At 42.1% G+C, this 23,770-nt stretch overlaps 1 protein-coding gene across 4 annotated transcripts in view; it reads right to left on the bottom strand.

The window, feature by feature from the left end:
• The window catches only part of CORIN (corin, serine peptidase), a 121,052-nt gene that overhangs the window by 35,396 nt on the left and 61,886 nt on the right, over positions 1 to 23,770 (bottom strand). For all 4 annotated transcript variants that reach the window (XM_081019837.1, XM_081019840.1, XM_081019839.1 and 1 more), the window contains exons 6-13: positions 20,664 to 20,777; positions 16,959 to 17,066; positions 13,313 to 13,423; positions 12,801 to 12,923; positions 9,801 to 9,908; positions 7,451 to 7,682; positions 3,856 to 4,001; positions 3,312 to 3,419 (exon numbers count right to left, since the gene is read on the bottom strand). In XM_081019837.1, coding sequence (XP_080875963.1) covers positions 3,312 to 3,419; positions 3,856 to 4,001; positions 7,451 to 7,682; positions 9,801 to 9,908; positions 12,801 to 12,923; positions 13,313 to 13,423; positions 16,959 to 17,066; positions 20,664 to 20,777 — 1,050 coding nt within the window. The remainder of the gene's footprint in view (positions 1 to 3,311; positions 3,420 to 3,855; positions 4,002 to 7,450; positions 7,683 to 9,800; positions 9,909 to 12,800; positions 12,924 to 13,312; positions 13,424 to 16,958; positions 17,067 to 20,663; positions 20,778 to 23,770) is intronic.

Raw genomic sequence — 23,770 nt, 5'->3', positions numbered from 1 at the left:
CACGTGACCCGGAAGTGTCTGCAGACAGCGCTGGCTCCCGGCCTATAGAGTGAGATGAGCGCACAACCCTAGAGTCTGGCAAGACTGGCCCGAACGGGCAGGGGTACCTTTACCTTTACCTTTAAGTCAACAGAATACAGTGAGTTCTCCACCAAGCAATAAAGTGCTTAAGGCTACAATCCTATACACAGTTACCTGGAAGTATGTCAATGGGGGTCTTATATCTGTCGGTATTCTTGATTTCAATGGTATTTTAGTGCACTGAACTTTATCCAGATTGTGCCCATCTACACAATGTCATCTACAGAAATAATTCTCAAAGACCATTGATTTTTGTCCTCCAGTGAAGGGCTGGCAATTATTTCCTGCCTCAAACTCCGCCACGGGTGGAGACATTGGTGAATCCCTCCTACTCCTGCTGCTGCTGCTGTTGCTGTGAGGCAGCCTAGAAGGGCAGCAGAATACAGCCCTGGACTCAGCAGAAACCCATGCCCAGTCTGAGGCAGCAGCCCCCTCTCCACGTTCAAGGGATGAAATGCAAAGGCCTTGCAAGAGCAGTGACAGCAGAGGCGGGATGGGGGTGTGAAGGTGGGGAGGAGACCCAGAGACCTCTGGGGGAAAAGGACCAAAGAGGCCCTCAAGGAGGGAAGATGACCCCCCTCGTTGCACACCCCAGGAACCCAGAGAGAGAGAGAGAGAGGTGCCCAAGGAAGGGAGGTGCTCCATGTCTGGCGCAGGCCCTCTCCACCGAATGCTTCACCTCACCCATGCCTGCATGCATCCATCGTTCTCTCTTCCCTCCAAAGGCAGCGGCAGCAATATGGTGGCCAGGGCCAGAGCGGAGCCAAAAGGGAAGCCAAAGGCGGCCAAAGCAGAACATAAAGCCTCAATGACACACACACACAGAAACAGAAAACCGCAAAAGAAACCCGGGTTGCCATGCATGGGGGAAATTCCGGACATCTCTTAAAATTCTAAAATTCCTCCCAGTCACCATTTTAGGCATCCGATTTCTGTATATGTCTGGAATTTTCCAGACATATTGAAGCCTGTCTCATGAAAGATTAAAGGCCAAACTAAATGAGACAACGGGAGATCCATGACTAGAGCTCCTGCAGGATTTTTCACATCTAAAAGCAGTCGCAGCTCAAGGGTAGCCCTGGTTTGGATCAGGGTTGCAGTGCGGGGCGGGGGGGGGGGAAATCTGATCCTTTCTTCGGTGTCCTTTTCATCATCATCATTGTCATCATCATCACAAAATTTACATGCTTAATGCTGCCATGTGCTTTCCCTAAACTACCACCACTGCTGTTCAAACACAGAGGCAGTCTATTTGGACAAAATGTTTTCAAATTTGCTACTCTCAAATTCACCATCTGAAGAAGGATCTTCAGCTTCTCTTGCAACCAGTGCCAGCCCTCATAAGAAAGCACATGTTTAAAAATGTTCACAACAACCTACCAGTAATGAGAAACCTCAGAAATGTAATTCATAATATAGTATTTAGAATCAAATATGCACAGTGTTGTAATTAATGATTTGAAGACTAGCTAGTTAAGAGAAACTTAGATTAGTCCTACAAATAGCATTTAATATGTATAACATTTGGGGAATGATCCAGCCTAAATAAGTTTCATCAATGCCAATGACAGAAATGTGAACACATGTGTACATTCACATATGAAATAATTGGAATATAGTAGTGCATAACTTTAGCTAGACTGCCCTTGGTGTGTGTGCTATGCTGATTATTTCAGTATGTATTGTTGCTAATTAAGAAAGGTGCAATCCCTGGTGTCAATTATGTAACTTTGGGAAACAAAGCTTTCTTCCAGTTACTAACAACATATTCAAATAGCCCCAGGAAGGGTATTCATAATGTTCTCATTATCGAAGATGAACGCAATGTCCATGTTCATGAAGGACTATAAGACGCACTTTTTTCCCTCCTAAAAAGTAAGGGGAAATGTTTGTGCAACTTACGGAGCGATTGCGGGCTGCGCGGCTAAGCCAGAAGCCAGAACAGCAAGAGGGATCGCTGCGCAGCGCTCCCTCTTGCTGTTCTAGCTTCTGGCTTAGCTGTGCGAAGCCTCTTCAGGGCAGGGGGAGCCTTCATCCTGCTGCCCTGAGGAGGCTTTGTGCGGCTATCCCAGAAGCCAGAACAGCAAGAGGGATTGCTGGGCAGCGCTCCCTCTTGCTGTTCTAGCTTCTGGCTTAGCCCCTCAGTCCCTTCCCCCACCTCCCGGAAAAGCCCCCAAGAGATGTGCTCCCTTTAAAGAGCCACACAGAGCATGTGTGCAGCTCTTGGGGGCTTTTCTTCCTCCTGGGGAAAAGCCTGCAAGCGCCGCACACACGCTCCACGCGGCTCGTGAAAGGGAGCGCTGAGCAGAGCCTGGGATGTATACAGGCTCTGCTCAGCGCTCCCTTTAAAGAATATTTTTTTTCTTGCATTCCCCCTCTAAAAACTAGGTGTGTCTTATGGTCAGGTGCGTCTTATGGAGCGAAAAATACGGTATATCTGCACTACAGTTGTAATCAAGAATGAATTACTGAGAGCATCCATTTGGATCACACTGTTCACTCACATAATATTGTTATAAGCTCACTATCTGATCGCTGGAAAAGATAGAATCCAGAGATGTAACAGAAATGAGATATTGACCGCTTAATGTTCCTTTCTGGTCAAACTTGACAGCCAATTCTGACTATACCTTCAATTTGTTAGGGAGATTGCTAGATAATTGCTCCCAATAGCCAGGAAATAGATGGAACCTTGATTATTCTTAATGAGGGGAAGCCACAGGGGTAAGGTGAAGTCATTTAGGTCTCGGTGTGTGCATACAGGAACAAAATCTGACCCAGTTTGAGTCAAACTCAGGTAGAGATAGAGGGGGAAAACTAGATTTGAGCTCTGGGAAGCACTTTTTGGGACCCTGCAATCATCATCTGAGTCCCTTCTTTGTGTGCCTTCTCCATAGGAAATCCAGATGTTGGCAACACAGGAATGGGCCTTTTCTGAGGTAGATCCTTGTTTGTGGAACACACTCCCCATGGAGGCTCGCCTGGCACTTTCTTTAGGCATGAGGCAAAAACAACCAGGCATTCAGCTGTTTAACATTCTATAGGTTTTTTTAATGTGTTTGTGGGAGAAGGGTTGAATTGATTTGTTTTGGGTTTTGTTTTATTACGTATTTTGCATTTTTTTGTTTTTGTTTTTTGTGAACTGCCCTGGGGACTTCGGATGAAGAGCGGTATACAATTTTTAACAACAACAACAACAACAACAATAATAATAATAGAAGATCATTTACCACAGTTCTCTTCATCACTATCATCTTCACAGTCTGCTTGTCCATCACATCTTCTGGAAGACAAGACACACCTTCCTGAACGACATTTGAAATGGCTGGGAGAGCACTCTGCCAGGAAAATTACAAAATCCAGTCAATTAAAATGCCTTCATCATTAGTATGAAGAGAAACATAAAAGAAAAAAAGCACTCACAGCCATGAAAAAGGGCCTATTGCTGTTCAATTTGACTACTTCTTTGAGTTCCTACAGTGCTGTTCAATTATTTTAAAATTGCATGGAATTTTGACCTTATGAAAGTTTCAGGAATACCTGGATTTGCTTTCATACACATCTAGTGACAACTTTATACCCTGGCTGCCATCTGCAATCCAAAACTGAGTAGCACTGACCCCCAATTAAGAGAATAACAGCCTTCATTCCATTAACTTATTATGCATATGATTTGATTAGAAAAATAAATTTAAACATAAGGCAATGAAATTCTAGCCCTCCATACCAGAGTCCCCCTCAAGTATGCAATGTCTAGTTTAAATATTTAGTAACCTTCTACATCTTCATCAGGTGTTAGACAAGTTTGATTGCCTGAGTTTTCTTCTGGGAACTGAGAGCAATCAGTGTCTTCTGGCCACTGCAAGCCTACAATTCCAAGTACAGACTCACATCGTTCTTTGGACTGTTCACAAAGTGCTCTGAAAGGATTATGTGGAAAAGAATTATTTTGGATGGGAAAATTAGAGACTGAATCAATTCACACTTTCCTTGAAAAAGCCATTGGCCAAACCCAGCAAAACTAGTTAAGAAAATTAAGATTTTTTTGAGATACTTTCAGTCATAATTATTTTCATGGGGTTTATTCTTTATTCATTACAACTATGTAAGATGGAGTAACCAGAAACAGAACACACTGTTATTAGGAACAATATACCATCAGTGCCTATAAAGGCTCTAAAACACTTTAACCATTATTTCCCCCACATTTCAATTGCAAATCAGCAAGAAATAATAGGAACTAAACAAAACACACACTTCCAGTTCATAACATCCCAGAGTGCCTTGCGGATTCCTTTGAAGTTATTGCCAATGCCTATCATTATTTAAATTATACTTGTGACCAAACGTGGGTGCTGCCAGCCTGTTCTTTTACAAAGCTGCAATTCACAACCATTGACTCTATCCAGTTAGGGAAAGGACAACCAAACTTATGTTTTCTCAGTATCAGACCAGCAATCATGTCACTTGTGATGCAGACATGCCCTAACAGTAACAATATCTCTTACTTAAATGAAGACATGATGGGCTTGGCAATACTACTAGCTTCCTACAGGTAAGGACTGAATTAATATTAAGTTACTGTGCATCTGACTTGCTCTATCTGCACTGAAACCTTCTTGGGCAAAGTTGGGAAGATGGTTACAGACCAGATTCAGGCACTCTTGGATGAGACTGATTTTTTGATCCATTTCAATTAAGGTTTATACCTTGTTTTGGCACTGAGACCACCTTGGTCACTCTCGTCCTTTTATCAGGAGAGTGATCCTGTTGATCATTCTTCATTCTCAACAACTTTTAATGACATAAACCACAGTATCCTTCTGGAGCACCGATTGTGTTGGAAGTGAGGGGTTCTGCTCTGCAGTGATTCCACTACTACTTGGATAGTACTCTAGAAGGGGGTGCTTGAGGAGGTACTGTTCAGCCCCATAGACCCTCCAGTATGGGGTTCTGTAGGATTTGATCCTATTCTATTTGATCCTATTCTCCACGTGCCAAACTATTCATCTTCTACATAAAACCACTGAGTGAGGTCATCCAGCATTCTGGAGCACGTTGCCATCAAGAAGGTGTGGTGGTGGATGCACTGAACTGGTGTCTGACCACAGTAATGAACTGGGTGAGAGCCAACAAACAAAAGTTCAATATAGAGAAGACAGAAACACTTTTAGTAGATGATTCCGGATAGCAACCAGTTCTGGATGGGGATACACTTCCACTGAAGGTTTAGGTTCACAATTTGGGGTTATTTCTGCAACTATAATTGTCACTGGAAATACATGTGGTCTTTGTGGTGCAGAGCACCCTCTATCAGCATCAGTTGGTGGTCCAACTGCAGCCCCATTTGAACAGGAATAGCTATGCTCTGGTAATTTCTACGTTAGATTAATGTAATGTGTCATATATAGGGCTGCCTTTCAAGACAGTTTGGAAATGGCACCTATTGCAGAACTCAGTGGCCAGATTGCTAACAGGGAGCAGATGGGATGAACATACAATACCAAATCTGGTTTGTCACAATATTAGTTTCTGAGCCTAATTTCAAGTGCTGTTATTAACATATAAAGCCTTAAGTGGCTTAAGACCCCAATACTACGTGGACCATACAAGTCTAGCTAGACCCTAAGATAAACTGTGTGCCCCCTCAAGGAGAAGTCCAAGGAGGCACCCACCAGTTTGTAAATACTCTCCCCAAGGAAGCTCACCTGATACCGACATATTATTGATGCCATCTTTTCATATTTTTATTTTGGTTCTTACAGCTATTTTAGCTGGCATATTTGGTTATTATCCTTCTGTAGGGAAGGGTATACAGTGTTACCTCTGGTTGTGGACACGATCTGTTCTGGGGTGCCGTTCACACCCCGAAAAGTCCATAACCAGAGTGGCGCTTCTGCGCATGTGCGAAGTACGATAGAGCGCTTCTGTGCATGCGCGAGCAGTGCAGAACATTTCTGCACATGTGCGAACCGCATAGAATGCTTCTGCGCGTGCTCGCGTGGCAAAACCCGGAAGTAAACACTTCCGGGTTTGCTGCATTCTTAACCCGAAAAAACGCAACATGAAGTGTTTGCAAGAAGAGGTATGACTGTATATATTTATTTATTTATTCATTTCTTTTAGTGGGTGATCACTTTGAGTAAGTTGTTGATTTTTAAATGTGTAAATTACATCAGTGTGAACCTTAGTTAGAAAGTAGCAAATTAATTGAATAAACAACAACAACTTATGGAAATAATAAGCATGGGTGGCAATAGGAACCTGTATTATCGTCATTCAAATTGTATCTTTGTGATGAAGGGTCCAAATCCCATCACCTTCTACAACTGTTTCATTAAACAGAAATGGGTGAGGATTCTCAGTGTAGGAAACCTTAAGACAGAGCTCAACCAGATGCTTAAAGTAACAGGATATGTTTAGAGGTGTGCCTGAAACAGAGTCTATAGATATATGATAGATAAGCAGGATGGAGAATTGCATGTCCATTTTAAAGAAAGACCAAGATAAAAGAAATCTGTAAAAATGCCATAAGAAAAAGAACACCTAAAAGAATAAAAGATAAGAATTGCCTTACTCAATCAAACTTCATTCCATCTAATCTAGCATCCTGTTTCTGACAGGAACCAGCCATATATAACGCTACAACTTCTTGAGCAGAGTGCAAATATAACAATAATGCTCCTTTGTTGTGACTCCAGCATCTGGTGCTTCTAAACTGTGTATTGCTTCTAAACACAGAAGTTCTATTTAGTTCTCATGACTAAAGGCCATTGAGAAGAGTTTTCTGTGAATCTGCTTAAAGACAAACAGCAATAAAATTAGGGTTCACTGAACATAGGGTTATTATAACTAAACTAAACTAAACTAAACTAAACTAAACTAAACTAAACTAAACTAAACTAAACTAAACTAAACTAAACTAAACTAAATAAAACCAACATGCCTTTAGTTTAAACCATAAGGATTGCACTGGTAATACTACAACACACTATAAGCAGAATTACAGTTGCACTGAAAGTTTTGTGGCCTGCTTTAAGCTAGTTTAGGGACGCGGGTTAAACCACAGAGCCGAGGGCTTGCCGATCAGAAGGTCGGCGGTTTGAATCCCCACGACGGGGTGAGCTCCCGTTGCTCGGTCCCTGCTCCTGCCAACCTAGCAGTTCGAAAGCACGTCAAAGCGTTTCCGTGCGCTGCTCTGGTTCGCCAGAAGTGGATTAGTCGTGCTGGCCACATGACTCAGAAGCTGTACGCCGGCTCCCTCGGCCAATAAAGCGCGATGAGCGCCGCAACCCCAGAGTCGGTCACGACTGGACCTAATGGTCACGGGTCCCTTTACCTTTACCTTAAGCTAGTTATCAAGTGTTACCTGCATGGTGGAATGCGCTGATTTGTTTGAAGATCACATTTTGGCACTAAGATTGTGCAGGCAAAAAACATAAGGTATTTGTAACAGTTAGTTTGAACCAAGGCTGGGAACAGAGAGGACTCCCAGCTGATGGAGGCTTCTTTCTGTGTCCGATGGCCCAAGTAGTTGGGGTAATGAGTATAATTATAAGGCAGGTTCATGCAGAGTTCCAGTATAATTGGCTCACACTGACCTGTTAAAGTAAAAAAAAAAAAAAGTTTTAAAATACTTGAACAATATTACTGCATTTTCAAACAATTATTACATTGGATTATAATTTTACACAAGGGATTTTTATTTTATTGAAAATGTATTATTTTATAAAACTAAAACTAAAACCATTTTGAAACATCAAAACGATATGTATGTTTCTGTTGTCAATTACAGTCATATACAGAAGTCTATTTTGTTCTAATTCAGAGCTGGTTATATTAAAGGATAAGCATTTTTTTGGCTAAGTTACAGCTATTTAAAGAATGAAAAGCATTCGGTTAAGACAAAGACAGGAACATCTGTTACTGCTCTATCTTTTCCATTTCTCTTGGAAGATTTAATTTATCCCCTTGTTTCTACCAGTTTTCAAGTGTCTGGTAGTAAATATTCTCTTTTCACAATGGGAATTGATAGGTCATCCCGAGGCCCTTGCAGTATAATTCTGTTCCACAAAACATTTCACTTTCTTTCTTACCAATCTCAGATTCTTCCAGCTTTGTATTGCCTGGCCAGTCCTTTTTCATCAGTTTCCCTTTCAGTTAAGAATTCTTCTGCATGCCATATGTAAGTGGATCTAACCTTCAAAATCAAGTTTGCAGACCTAGGCTGTGCACACATTACTGTGTACTCCAGCTCTGGCACACTCTCACCACTGATGTTTGAAGCCAAGTACACATGCCATTAGCAACAGATTCCACAGGTCTCCTGTAGCTTCTTGAGAAATACTCCTATTTGATGCAGCTTCCCTCAAACCAGCTTCCATTCAATTAGAAAATGGAAGGTGCAATTAAGCTGAGGTGTGTACATTTCAAGCAGCCATTGACGGCAACTTCAGTGTATTAGAGCTTAGCATGGGAAACAAATCAGGTTATGGGAAAATACATTCCTGCCCCTTCTCTGGTGTGAACAGCAACTTTCAACACAGTGCAGGGGAATGGGCTCACTACATTTCAAGCCTCTAATGTGTACATAGATCTAGTAGGGCTTATCTACTAGTTTTATGGCCTTTAATATTATATGCAGGCTGAGATTACAAAGGAGTTAGACTCATATGTTCCAATCTCCCTCTCTTTCCTCAATCGCAGATCATGAAAAGAGAAGGTAACAATGGTAACAGGAAATTCATTTTCAACTTGACTGTAGGATCTTCTTACTGCATCAAAATCAGCAAAAGATAGACTCTCCGTCTCACCAGGTAGTAAGTGAATTCATCCTTTGTGTGGGCTCATTATTCCAATAGGAACATGGAAAACTGCCTATCAAGTCATCATGTTCAGTATTGTCAATGTTATCTGGCATTGGCCTTCATGTGGAAGTTTTCCTTAGTCCTACCTGGGGATGGCAGTGGCTGAACGTAGGACCTTTTACAGGCAAAGTATGTGCTTTACACTGAGGCTGTGTATACATTACTGGCTTAAAAGAAAGCAAGGTCTTTCTTTTTCTCATTTTGAATCAAAGCTGGTTTGAGGGGAATGAATGCATCAAAATGCAGTATTTCATAAGACATGATAAGATAGATACAGAATAATACATAGTGTGGCTAATGACATGTTCACACCGCTTCCCAAACCAGCAGAGTAAACAAGACTGTGTTCATACCCAGAGCTACAATCCTTGCAATAACTCATTTCCATAGGGAGGTTCACCATAAAAAATGACTGAAGAAAGGCACTGTGTAGTACAAAAAATATGCACATAAACCCAGGTCTGTTATTCATTCTCTTCATCTTATTGTTTGGACAACCATGCAGATCATGAGCTAACTCTAGTTCTCTTGCTTGCTGGCTTGTTCTTGTGTTCACAATATATTTTGAGAATTTGTAACATTGAAGGCATATAAAAGACAAAAAGCATGTGAAGAACAAGTAATGGTAATTAAATCTGTAGTCATGATGAAAGCTCATGACTAAACACCTTTGTTTTTTGTTTGATCTGATCAAAGCCATTTCAACAGAGACATGTGATGATTAATCATCAGAAGTAACTAAAACAAGGAGATTCTTTTCTTCTGAATACTGAAGTACACCATTATCTTTGCAAGGAAGATACTGGAATATGTACAAGATATAATAATTATATAAAGTAATACCCTACTCACTACAATTTGTTCGGCTATTATTCATGTTGCAGAGAGGAGAGTGGGTACAGGAATCAGGACAGGAAGCAGAAGTACATTTCTGATCTCCTTCATGACATGGCATCTGACCTGGAAGAACAAAATAAAATCTTACAATAATTGCCGGATTGGATAATGCTTTCATCAGTGCAAGTCAGTGCTTAAAGCCTGTTCCCAACATTCCATCTCACTGATACACTCTATCTAGTGATAGACAATAATTTTTTTAAAAAGGATTTGGGTTCAGGAAGAAGACATTGGTTGATCAGGTATCCCTAAGCCACCTGACTTCCAGGCTGTGATTGCTTCTGACTAAAAAACACAAATAGGGGCAGAAGACCACACACTTAATAGGCTGCCCAATAACTTGGCAGGGCATACTTTGACAGTACATGAGAGTGCTGTGACAGGAGACAGAATGGTGGCAAGCAAGCTGAATTATTCCGTAAAAAACTCATCAATCCAACACATCATCATCACTTATTGTCAACATGTATTCTAAAAAAAAAAGTATCATTACAGCATTCTTGCCTTGCATATTATCTCAAGTACACATATCATTAGAGAAGGAATTTGGCCAATATATTAACTTTTTAAAAAATCTGCTTATGCCAGTCTACTTTAACTGCAATACTTTAACTGCATTTTACTTATGTGCTTGCAAGTCCAAATTCTACACCCACCCGCACCATAGGGGAGCAACTGTATCACTGACAGCTAGTGTGGTGTAATGAATATAGGGCTAGTGCCAATTTTGCTGGCCTCTCAGGATAGTATCTATGTTGCCTGCACATATGGACCATATTGGTGATAGCATTGCTATCCAGCAACTATCATCTGAGTCTGTTCTTCCCCAATGGCTGATGGCACACTTCCTATCGGACTGAAACAGCCATTTGGCTCTGACCAGATACCATCTTTTATTCCCATAATGCAATGCCATGGAGTGTACTGGGGCATCTGACTCTTCTAGAGGAATTGGACTGTTGCTTCCCCTTCCTTCTGTGTAAGGCCCTGAGGTTAGGGCTAGGAGAATAATTGTGATGGTCTCCTCAATATGAATTGGAGTGGTAGCAAGAGCGATGGCAACCCCTGGACTTGCTAAGTACCCTGTGCAGGGGGGTGAGGGGTAGAAAGCTCTGCAGCAGCTCCTGTATTTGTGCCTATCCCTAGAGCAAACCTGCTTCAACCCCTATGAGGAAACCTAACCTTAAGAGATTATTTTCTGCCAGGGGGAAATGAGGTGTGCCTGAACTTTAATACACCTAATCAAACCCAGGTAGATAATTCCACCCGACATCACCAGAGACACCCCTGGAGAGGTGGACAAAGATGGACTGTGGGCTCTCCTTCTCTGTCCCAAAGGATAGTACTAACTGCAACCTCTGGTGGATAATTACATGTCTGTGTTGGTTGGATGGCCATATTCTCAGTGGCACAGCCTGTTCCTGGCACTGAGGGAAGGCTGCAAAGGGTGGATGAGGCTGGCATATCTGCAGAGTGGTGCCTGTGTAGCCCAGGATGTGTAATGAACTGCCAGATAAGCACTGGTTAATTTGTGCAGGCTTTTCAAAGGCAGGTTTGGAGATATATTGCTTTAATTCACATCTATTTCTAAAATTACATTTGCAAGGCTTTCATTAGATACCATGAGGCTGTGAAATGGAACCCTATGGGAGCTCCTCTCTCAGTTCATTATGGAGCTAGAATCTGCATGAAACAGGACACAGATTTTTCCTAATCATAGCACAGCCTAAACAGAATTCCTATAAACACCATGTCTTTGGACAACTTCATTGACGTAGCCATGGGGACCCTGTATTGAATTTCTATTTCCACAGAATGAATGACGGCAGTTATTTCAGCCTATCCCTTAATTGCATTTCCTTAAGGACCCTATGGAAAGGAGACTGCTTTACTCATTCAACCATGTAGTGAGCTAATTTCATTTGCAAATTACACAGATGAAATACTAGAATACTTAAAGGACTCCCTTCCAGTTCTGCTTATAGTTTCACATGTACACTGTCCCACCACCACGGCATTTCTAAAACCAAACCAATGCATCTATTTATCAAGGAGATTTTTTGATTTAGGTTTTAGTCCTCTCTGCCTCTTGTTTATTCATTTAGAGTGGATTCATTATTGTAGCTCTTAAAAACAGGCTCTAATCTCAAGGGCCTGAAGTGTAATACAAATACAGTGGTACCTTGGGTTACATACACTTCAGGTTACATACACTTCAGGTTACAGACTCCACTAACCCAGAAATAGTACCTCGGGTTAAGAACTTTGCTTCAGGATAAGAACAGAAATCGTGCTCTGGCGGCGCAGCAGCGGGAGGCCCCATTAGCTAAAGTGGTGCTTCAGGTTAAGAACAGTTTCAGGCTAAGAACGGACCTCCGGAACGAATTAAGTACTTAACCCGAGGTACCACTGTAAAGCCATACTTAACACATACATGTTCGTCATTTGTTGACTGCAATACCAAGTGGTGACCTATATCGGCTAATAAAGTCCTAAATAAGTAGTACGTGATTGCCTCTCCTGGGTTTGTTCATATTTAAAAACAGCCACCACATGGTGGCAGCAATCTGAATTGGGACCACGACACATGGTGGGAGGGGGGCTGACATTTCTTCTCAAGCCCTTTCCTTGCAAAAACTGCCCTCAAACTCCAATTTCCCCCTGTGAGACTACAATCTCCTAGGGCCGTAAGCCCCATTTAAACATGTGGGAGCTCTGCAATGGAACCTGCAGAGGATAATCTCTCAGTGGATAGTGCCTTATAACATAAAAAGGCAGACAGAAGTCAAGAAGATGAACAGTACAGAGGACACTTTCTAATAAAATTATGGAATTTGGGAGATGGAGAGTCTGAATTATCATCCTTAAAAAAGTGCTCTCCCATAAAATACGGGAGATTTATTCCCCACATTTGGTCTTCTCAATAAGGTAGATAGCAAGTCACATGTGGCATACCCTTATTTTCAGCGCAATTCTCTTCATCACTTCCATCCTTACAGTCTTTGTCTCCATCACACTGGAAGGTACTGGGAACACATTGTCCATTTCTGCATTCTGCCAGTCCTTGACTATGGCATGCTGGGGGAAAACAATAAATTATTTTGATAGTTTTTAGAGGCTCCCCATTTTCTATAAACTAAAAATGTGTGCTAAATCACAGCTAAATTTATTATTATATTTGAATGAATGTATCATAAAAGCAGTATGATTACAAATAAGATCCTATGAATTCTCTATCAGCTGGTTGGTTAAAATAACAAACATGAGGAAAATAATACACTCAATGCACATAGTTATAACACAGTAATAAACACAGTATTTATTAGCTTCTAAATTCGAATCAAGTTTCACATGGAAATCTAGCAAAAATCAACAAGCATGACCAGTCCTTTTATTTCTAGTAATACTGTTCTTCACTGCATTTAAAAGTATTGGTCTCAAGAGGCTTACAAAATCAGATAACTTACAACAGTTGACTTCATCTGATTTATCTGTGCAGTCATGGTCACCATCACACACCCAGTCCATTGTTATGCATCTCCCATCTCCACATCGGTGCTGAGTAACTGGATCACAGTCTTTATTAGAACATTGACAAAAAGAGCAGCAGGGAGAATGAATGAAATAACGCCTTGCATTCAATACACATTCAATATTTAGTATACAGCTGGGGGGGGGACTAATGACACATGTGAAAATTGGGACGGGGAGTTGTCAGTGACACCAACAAGATGAGGGAAGTTGTGCCTGCCAAATTGTTCACTATCTTGCAGTTGTTAAGGTCAGGCACTAGGAAAGAACCCTGACCGGAATTCTATTATAGGTGTGCATGGCAGGATTTCTTGTGTTATACTTCCAACACCAGATCCCATAGAGTATTTTAAAATGTGTTTCTCCAAAACTAAAGCAGCCTGCTTTTGAGGCCATAGGGTGCTTCAAAACCATTGTTCTGAATTCAATTTCATCTTAAAAGAAGACCACTATGCAGCCCAGAGGGCCTGCCATTCAAAGGCCAAAGTACATATTCCACAGCAGGCAACTAGAAATATATTCACACTTCCTCTTGTCCCACTGCTTTCCGCCATCCAAGGAAAACCGCTATTTTGCACTCAATCAGAGCTGACAGCAATTTGGGTTTTCTCCAGATTGACGTTTGCTCTCATTTAGCACTAAAGGCATGGGACAAGTAGAAGTGTGGATGAGCCTTCTGTCTCCTGTCTTGACATCTTTTTATTTGAGTCAAAGGAATCCACAGCTCCAGCCCAACAAACCCAACAAAACTGCTGCCCGTTACAGAGGAAAAAAAGGAAGGTACTCATATCATTCTTAGGTTTCCCCCCCAAAACCTAATAGCAGCCCTAAGGGAAATTAAATCCGGAATTGTTATGAAGGGAAAATGATTTCCATTCCATGCCATTATTCTGACTAAAAGAGATGTCAGAGATTCCATCACAGATCTCCTGTGTCATGTGTAACTTGGCCATGAGAAACAGAAACAGACACAGTCCCTGGAATTCTGGCTCCTTTTTTCACAAGAAGTTCTGCAAATGAACATGAAACAAACAAAACAAAAAAAGCTGTTTCCAAATGTTTCGTTCCCAGAGAAAGACTGGAATCATTCCCTTTGATCGCAACAGGGACTCCATACATGTAAAAGCTACATGATAGCCATAGCCCTTATCATGAATTTCACTATAGCCTTCTCAGTCGTTGCATCTTCCAGCCAAGAATAGTTGTCTCTGCTGAACTTCTGACTTTCTCAAAGTTGTTTACAAGAAGTGTAAAGTCTCCGTCAGAATTTAAAAAGGCAGTCCTAACACTAACCTTTTCGTTAGATTTATCACTAGGCTGCAGGTTAAAGATGACAGAATAACACCAACAGTGCAGTTACTATCTGTGTACTGTTTCTGACAACATGTCTGAGAAAAATATGGTATTTGTAAAATAGAAGATGCAAACAAAAACTCATATATATATATATATATATATATATATATATATATATATATTATAGTGGGGTTAATGACAGATAAACCATTGCATAAAATTAAATCAGAGGCTCAAATAGGAAAAGGCAATATCAGAAAATCCAGGATATTTAGAAAGGTTTCCTGGAATCAGTTGAAATCTGTGAAAATCTTATAAAGACTCTTAGGGACAAATGCTGCTTTAGCTCACAGCAGGAGACCATCTTGATGCATTTGTGAAAATGCTATTCCTTACTATTTTATGCATCCATCATAATCTGTTATGTTAGCAGAGGAAGAGGCATACCAAAACCTGGCTCTTGATACACAAAGCCATTCTGCTACGCAATGTTTCATTTACATGATTTAACACTTGTAATCTGACAGCATTTTTTTTAGCAACTTTTCAGATGAATTGAACTGGACAATGCCAATCCTGTATTCATTCCCTCAGAAAATGTTGTTTTTTGGTTTTTTGTAAACCAGATTAGAATAAATCATCGTTATATTTACGGTACATAGTATTTTGAACACTTTAAAAGTGTTTTGCATACAGTATCTTACTGCAATTGTCACTAAATTGAAGTAATACACCAATATTATGACCCCCATATTGCGATTGGAGAAGCTGAAAGTGAGAGCCAATGAAAGCTGTAAAGAGGCAGTGCTAGTTGCACCTCTGTGGGGAGGACATTCCACATCAGCCTCTCATGAGCCCCCTTCCCAAACCTCGGAGGGTGGCAGAACAAGCAGGCTGGTCAGATTAGCTTCAACCAGAGCCAGGGTCTTTTCAGCTCTGGCTCCAGCCTGGTGGAACGCTCTGTCTCATGAGACCAGGGCCCTGCAGGATCTGATTTCTTTCCACAGGGCCTGTAAGACAGAGTTGTTCTGCCTGGCCTTCGGCTTGGAATCAACTTGATTCCCTCCCCCTCTTCTTTTTTCCCTTTCTCCTCCTGTGATGGAACTCCTGTTTGGGGACTTCCCTGGCTTTTTCTGGCCCATGGAGGACCAGTCTGGAAAGTTAGCCTTGGTGAAGACTTGACGTTTTCATCCCCCCAAAAAAGTTTTTGATTTGAGTTTCCATTGAAATGAGGCTGTATTTTAATGTTTTAATGTTGTATTTTAATCTTGTTTTTAAGCTGTAGTTCAATCAATTTGTTTTTATATTGGTGTTAGCTGCCCTGAGCCTGGTCTTGGCTGGGGAGGGCAGGGTATAAATAAAATTTATTTTTTTATTATTATTATTATTATTATTATTATTATTATTATTATTCTCCACTCTTACAGACTTGTCTATAAGAAACCACTCTTTGAGAGACGTGTTTACTACACCTGGTTGTGACCATTGTTCACCAACTAGTGGCAAGCACTGTATAGCTCAAAGTCATGCTGACACCTCATGATGATGGTGAGGATTGGGACTGCACTGGTCAAGGTGGAAGGGACGAAGAGGGAGGGGAGAGTTTGGCTCACCTTTTTATTGTTTAATCAGCAGTGGTGAGCAGGGATGGAGCAGAAATTCATTTTAGTTGTTGTTGTTATTTATGAAATTTGTATAGTTCACATTTAAAGCTGCATTTATCAAATTCACACATTCCAAAACAATAAGAGAATCAAAACTCAGCCATCCTTCAAAATGTGCAGTAATCCAAATCCAGGGTTTACTATAGGAAGTACAGGGAGCTCAAGCAAAACCATTATCCAGAATGTAAGCCATTCTTCCTAGAACTGATTCAACATGCTGTTTTTGATGTGGTATTCTCCTCGCAGACCTGTACCACATCAGAATGTAAGCATAACCCGTATTATGTAAGTGGGTGATGAAAGTGGAAAGGTGACGTGAAAGGTTTCTCACCAATTCTTTAACATCATATGTGTGGAGTTTCATTTGAAAGACTTCTATAAGTAATAAATAGCAAAACAATGAAACTTTTTAACATTTCTGAAACAATAATTTCACCTCAGACCACATCACAGGAAAATGCAAAATGGCCTCCAACAATGCAAGAGACAAACTTAAACTTTTTGAATGTAACAGGCTTAAGTGTGCCTAACTACACTCTAGATTTTTGCCTCCATTTGCTCCAGAGTTGTCTCTCTCCACCAACTGTGATTTCGTAATAACCCAGCTATGTTTCTTATTTACCACAATTCTGCTCATCACTTAGATCTCCACAGTCGTCATACCCATCACAAACAAAGCTGTAATTGAGGCACTTTCCCATCTTGCAGCGGAAAACTCCTTCGCTACAGTCTGAAAAACAAACATATTTTAAAACTTTATTTTGCTTTAAATACACAACAACACCATATCGCAGAAATTATTTTGAGACAGGTTTCAGTGCATCCATATTCCAAGTTAATCTCCCTGGCCACCTTTTAATGTTCTGTGCTTTCCAAATCTGCAAAATAGGCAGAAGTAACAAGTGAAGCAATTCCTAGCACAGAATTGCAGTAACAGGAAACATCGCCTGTTGATTTCTCAATATTATGCAGAGCCTCTGTTCATATAGAATATAACTACCTTAATCCAATCCTCCTTGGGCAGTGTTGCATAAACAATAGCTAATTATGAAAATGGTACATACTTTTAAAGAGACTATATGGCTCAAGCCAGGGCGTATCAATTGAGCTAAAAAGAAAGATTAAAATTCTGCACCAAGAATTTGCCTGTATAAATTAGGCAATTTACACACATTTGCATAGAAATTCCTGGTTTCTATAATTTATCCAACTTCTCCTGGTTATATGGAGGGGGAAACAGCCATGAAGGGCTCTGAAATCCCACTCATTGGCCATTAGGTATCCTACTGAGTTTCAAAGATTTCACCAGAGTTGGGTGGCCAACTCAGGCAAGAGATTTTGGATGCCTTAAAAGGGCAGCAAATTTTTAGTTACTGAATTTTATTTTATTTTTACTGCCAAGAAGAGAGAAAAGTCTCAGGTATCAAACTAACTCAGCTTTCCTTGTCTGGAGATGGAGGAGGATGAAACATTTGCTGCTATAACTCAGGCAGCAAAATGTATTGGGCCAGTGCTGCTGCTGTTTTAAAATACATAGCATCTTTATTATTATCCTACTGTACTCCAAGAAGCTCAGAGCATTTTACACAGGACTATCTCATTTAATTCTCTTAGCAACCTGTTAAGGTTGGTTGGATGGAAAGAGAATGGCTTGCCTGCCATCATCCAGTGAAGACTCAACTAAACAAAAACGTGCTTAACAAAAACCAGCAGTCATAAGTTTTCTGGCTCAGGGAAAAATCCATTTGGAGAATATGAGAGTGGGATGTCCACAAGCAACTTTTCCCCCTGCTGAGTTCAAAATGTGTATTTTCAAGAGTGAACACACATTAAGAAGCCCAATGCAGGTCGAAAGAAATACCTGGGGAGAGTAGTTTGAAGGAGTGATAGACAAGGAAAGGGTGAAGCCACACATCCACTCCAGATTACCAGCTTCCACTTTAGTTATGCTCATGGCTGAACTGGATTTAAACCCATGTCACCGAAATCCAAGCTCAGCATATTACCCAATACACCACATCAAAGCTAACTTCCACTGCCGTTTAAGAGAAAGCAATGCAATAATTCACACTATCCTGGATTTTCCAGAGAAATCTATATTTAGCTCTGAAAGAACACAAAGAATGAAAGGACAATAAATACCAAAGACATACAGTCCTTAACATTATAAACTAAATGAAAATCTGTGTACTCTGTAGATCATAGATGATTTCATATTGAGTAATGTGGTACCCAGCTGAGTTTAAAATCTGAACCAGCATGAGGTATCCTGGCAGTTCTCACTGTTTATCTATCCCTCTGTTATAACAAAGACTGCTACTCCTTAATGCTCAGTATTAGTTTTTCTTTCCTTTCTTTGCTGAAAGTCTGTCATTTTGTCGGAAGAACTCCTCTGACTTAGGGCTCGTCCACCTAGAAAGCACAGGCCCAGGTGGTTTCCCCCTTGCTCGGCTCCTTTCCAAGAAAAAATCTGTTGTTGTGTGATAGATCAGAACAAAAGGCAATCTGGGGGAAACCCAAATTGCTGTTTGCTCTAACTGAGCACTAAAGAGTGGTTTTCCCCAGAGAAAAGCAATAGAACAAGTGTGGATAAGCCCTTAAATTGCACTCTGGTTTGCATCTACACTCAGGGCTCACCCACACTTCTGCTTGCCTCGCAGCTTTCCCTTGGGGAAACCCGATCTTTAACACTCAGTCAGAAGAAATGTCAATTGGGTGTTCCCCAGACTAATGTTTGCCCCTATTTAAAGCTAAAGTGGGTTTTCTCTAGGAAAAAAAGCAGAGGAAGAGGGAAACTGCTCAGACCTATGCTTTCTAGGCACAAGACAAGTAGAAGTGTGGAAGAACCCTCAGAAATCCTATTTACATAAGTACCTCACAGAGCTAAAACTGGACTTGAGTCTAAACAGGTCACTAGAAGTGCTGTGGTTGTTTTTTTAATTGGTAATAGCTGCCTGGGGCCTCCAATATTTATCAGAAATCATGGTAAGCAGGAAGAGGCTAATCGTGTCCTCTCCTGCCACAGCTCTCGTTACAGTTATTAACCATTTTAAAACCACAGCAACACACTTAATGTGATGTCTATTTCCACTCCTAGTCACAACAAATAAGTGACTGATATGCCCTTGGCCTGAGGTATCATGTCTGTGAAGCTGCTGGCCTTGCTCCTAGAAAAGGTTTTGTAATAGACTTTTCCATCCTTTGACACTGGAAAATAAATATAAAAGACTTCCTTTTCCACCCCCTGCCTCTTCAAAAATGCTCAAAGCAGTGCTCTGCTCCCACTTTGGGGAGCCCACAGCTTTCTTGCTTTTTTATAAATCTGCCTCCCTATGATTTATTTCTTGCAATTGGTCTTCTGCTCTTGTTCCAAGGAATTCCAAGTACTGGTGTGGAATGAGAGACAGGCACAATTCATTCATTACCATGTAATATGCTAACCCTACTGCTCATTGCCCAGCTTTGTGCTGCTTCAGTAACATAGGAAGGTTTGGATCACATAGGATCACTTGAATTATATCAAAATTTCCCAAACTTGTGTAAGCAACCAGATAAGAGTGTTGCTCATGCACAAGGTGAATATATGAGAGAAAAGGGAAGGCCTAGACAAGTGCGCTCCAGTCTTCACTGCCTGTAAGGGCAGCCGGTGGAATGGAGCGTGCTTTCTCTTTCTGGATTTCAAAAAAGGCAGATGAAGCTTTGCTTATATGTGGTCAGTCATTAAGTGTGGAATGTATGTTCTAGTCTTTAGCTCCTTCTTATATACATGGAGAAGAAGGATGTGGTTGAACGCACCATACACTAGAGAAACCACATGTTCTTTTCCACAGCACTTCTTCCATTAACAAATATTTTTGTGACCAACTTCTCAGGCGCAGATCAAAAATAATTTTGTAAACAGGTTGCTTTGCATGTGTTGTAATATAATGTGCCAACAAATACATGGCCAAAAGCTTATAAACCAAGGGCTTGTTATGCGGGTTATCTCTTTACAAAGATAGCCTTTGTGAGTGGATTACTCAGACATGTAAAAAACAAGTAAAGATTGTTTTTGGTGTGTCTTTGCAGAAATTTTAGCTGTTGAACTACTAATGCAATTATGCTTTAAACTTTTTTAAAGGTCTACAAGCACATTCTGTGGCCTAGTTGGGCAAAGTTAGAAAGGTCCCATTAATTTCTGAATGACAGGACAGAAATGGGCATACGTAAATCCTACGCAAAGCTGTTATTCTGATACAATATATGACTTTTATTTCTAAGCTCATCCAAACAGTTGAAGTGTTGTTCTTGCCAGACATGTGTTATATAATAAATTTAAGTGACGTACTGCAATGTGTCTCATCGCTCCAGTCATCACAGTCATTATAGCCATTGCACTGCAGTTTCCTTGGGATGCAAATTCCACTTGTACACAAGAAGTTCTCCTCCCCTTCACAAAGCACTGAAAGGTGAAAAACAAGGTAGAAAGACATTTTTATCAGAGTAAAAACCAAATTCTAGACTCCATTTCTTTTACAACGTAATTTTCTTCAGATTGATTAAAGCTGCTGTGAAGTGATTTTAACCAGCAGTGGTCCAGACACATTGTTATTGGGGACTGAAGAACAAGAATTGGATCATAGCTAGTGTGTAGAAACTACCATAATATCTCTACAATTCCCTTCTGTGTTTTACTTAGGGCAAACCAGACACAGAATGTATGCAAATGTATGATATAAATGTATGCAAATTACTCTTTAAAGATGACAATGCAGAGAAACCAGCTGATGAATACCTTGTGGTCTCCCAGGACATTTGATTTCTGGCATCAAGGTCAATGCACTTAAGCCAAAGATGTTTAGGGAGAGAACACATCATAAGGCTGACTGATTGATTTCATATTATCATGTGACTTTAAGGGAGGTATGATCACTGCCCAGCATTCTCACTTGAATAGTAGAGCCATGATGTTTCCTTGATTTCATATTATCATGTGACTTTAAGGGAGGTATGATCACTGCCCAGCATTCTCACTTGAATAGTAGAGCCATGATGTTTCCTTTCCAAATTCTGCTGCTTTATATTGTTATGGGTTTGGGAGTAGGGATGTCAGTCTGGATGATAACCATGGGATCCTTCCAAACCTGTGATCCTATGTATATGGGGGATAGAATCTATGAGAGAAAACCTGCTGAACCAGTCAGCTGAGTCTCCTTTGTTAAGGTAATGGCCTTGGCTGAGTTTGGGGGCTGGTGCTGGCAGTGGCGGAGGAAGCCGCTCAGATGCCTGGGGCGGGGCGCACTGCGGGGCCTCTGGAGTCTGCCTGCCTCCTCCCACTCAACTGCCCTACAGCTGGGGGGGAGGCAGCGGGCGGACCGTTTGGGCAGTGCAGAGCCTGCGCGCGCACAAGCCACCGCATCTCTCCCAGGAAAGACGTGAGGCCTGGGCGCACTGCAGGTGCTGCGTTGAGTGCTGACTGGCATTTTGTCACCCCCCTCAGTGGTGACACCCGGGGTGGCCCGCACCTACCGCACCCCCCTTCCTCCTCCCCTGGATGCTGGAAACAGGAGATGTAGCATTGCTCTATGCTTCCCAAGAAACCTAATAGGGAGCCAAGATCTGCTTGAGTGTTAATGCTGTGAGTCTCTCCATCCTATGCTCAGGTTGTATATATGTATAAATAAAATCGTAACCCTGGGAACTCTGGAGTCTCTTTCTGCTCAGAGATTTGGGGCGGGGTGGGGGGTCTGGGGTGCAACACTATCTATTTCCCCCCTCCTCCCCTCAAATGCAGAGACTGGGAATCATAGCAAGGGGGCAGGATGTATTTAATGCTACACACACTGCGGTTTATTATTATTATTATTATTATCATCATCATCATTGTCAGGGAACTGCCATCGGAAGGAAGGGAAGTGAAAGGGCTCACACAGGTTGGGAGAGACTCAGCAGCTGAAGAGGGAACCAGTAGGGGGAGAGGAGCTGAGCTGAGGGAAAGGGAGCTGGAGGGATGGCTCAGAGACACTTCCAGCGAAAACAGTGGGGAGGTTTCAGGACCTCCTGTAGGGACACCCACTCCTCGCCGGAAACTGTCACGCAGAGAGTCCAGAAGACGTGTTTCCGTTAAGGAGCTTTTATGTTGGAAGCGATTCCGAAAGCAACCACTGTCGGAATCTGCCAGCGACTGACGGAGCCATGTTTAAGGGGCTCCGTTACAGACAGAGGTTTGCAAACTTGACCAAACTCTGAGGGACTAGGATTTTACACACAAGCAGCTCATCGTCCCATCACAGCATTCCGACAGTCTTCGTGAGCAGCTTGTGCAGGAGAAGGCATCATGAGCAACCCAGCCGGAACCGGAGAAGCAGGAGCTGGAGCGGGTCCAAGCCTGGAAGAAAGGTACCGGGTGTTGGAGGTCCAGCTAGCGCTGCAGACGGCGAGGCTTGAGGAGAGGAGGGCTCAGGATGCAGACAAAAAGGGGAAAGACACCCAGCTCGTCAGAAAGGTACCAGGATTGGTGCAGAAGTTTGGGGGGGAGCCCAAAGACTATCATGGCTTTCGGACAGAGATGCAATATGCCCTCAATCTGCAGTTTGATGAATTCCCTGACGAGGAATCACGAGTGGCTTTCGTGATTGGGCATCTTGAAAAGGGGGCGAGAGACTGGGTTAGACCCCTGATGGCAGCGAATAGTGACGTCCTAAAGGACACGATGAAGTTCTTTCGCGCCATGGATCTGATGTTTTCCAGCGATATTGAACAGGGAGTGGTCCGCAGACAGTTAATGGCTTGCAAACAGGGGAGCCGATCTGTCCGTGAGTACTGGACTGAGTTCACCATGTTGATCCATAAATTGGGGTGGGATCTATCGGCGGAACCCATTCAAATGCTCTTTGAAGAAGGGCTTTCTTCGGCTGTGAAAGACGAACTTTCCCGGGCGCCCAGGGCGGAGTCTATGGACCAGCTGACCAAATCAGCGCTGACCATAGGAGCGCGCCAGGAGGCGAGAGCATTGGAGAGGCGGGAAGGGAAGGGGGAACGTTGGAAGGAGTTCCGCATTCCAGACATTCCAGAGCCAACTTTCCCGCCGGCAGAGCCGATGGAAATCGGAACAGCGCGCGCGCGCGCAGTTTCAAAGCCCAGTGAGGGGGGAAAGAAGGAGGGAAAAGGCGCCCGGAAATGCTATCTCTGCCAACAGCCAGGTCACTTTGCCAGAGTCTGCCCCCAGAGGAAGGAATGGCAAGGGATGGTAGGAGCTGTGGAGGGAAGAGAGGAAGAAATACCGAAGCAAGTAAAAGCCAACGCCTGGCTGCCACCGTCGGGGCACAGCAGCCAGGCCAAAGAGCAGTGAAAGTGCCCACGCCAGAACCTCCTAAACCCGCCCTAGTGATAGAAGTGGCGCTAGAGCTGCCAAACGGACACCCTCTAAAGATAAAGGCGCTGTTGGACTCAGGC

This window comes from Podarcis pityusensis, assembly GCF_964106645.2.
Source record: "Podarcis pityusensis genome assembly, chromosome: 9".
Classification (NCBI taxonomy): Eukaryota; Metazoa; Chordata; class Lepidosauria; order Squamata; family Lacertidae; genus Podarcis; species Podarcis pityusensis.
The sequence above is the reverse complement of the archived record's forward strand: the minus strand, read 5'-3'. Positions and strand labels throughout refer to the sequence as shown.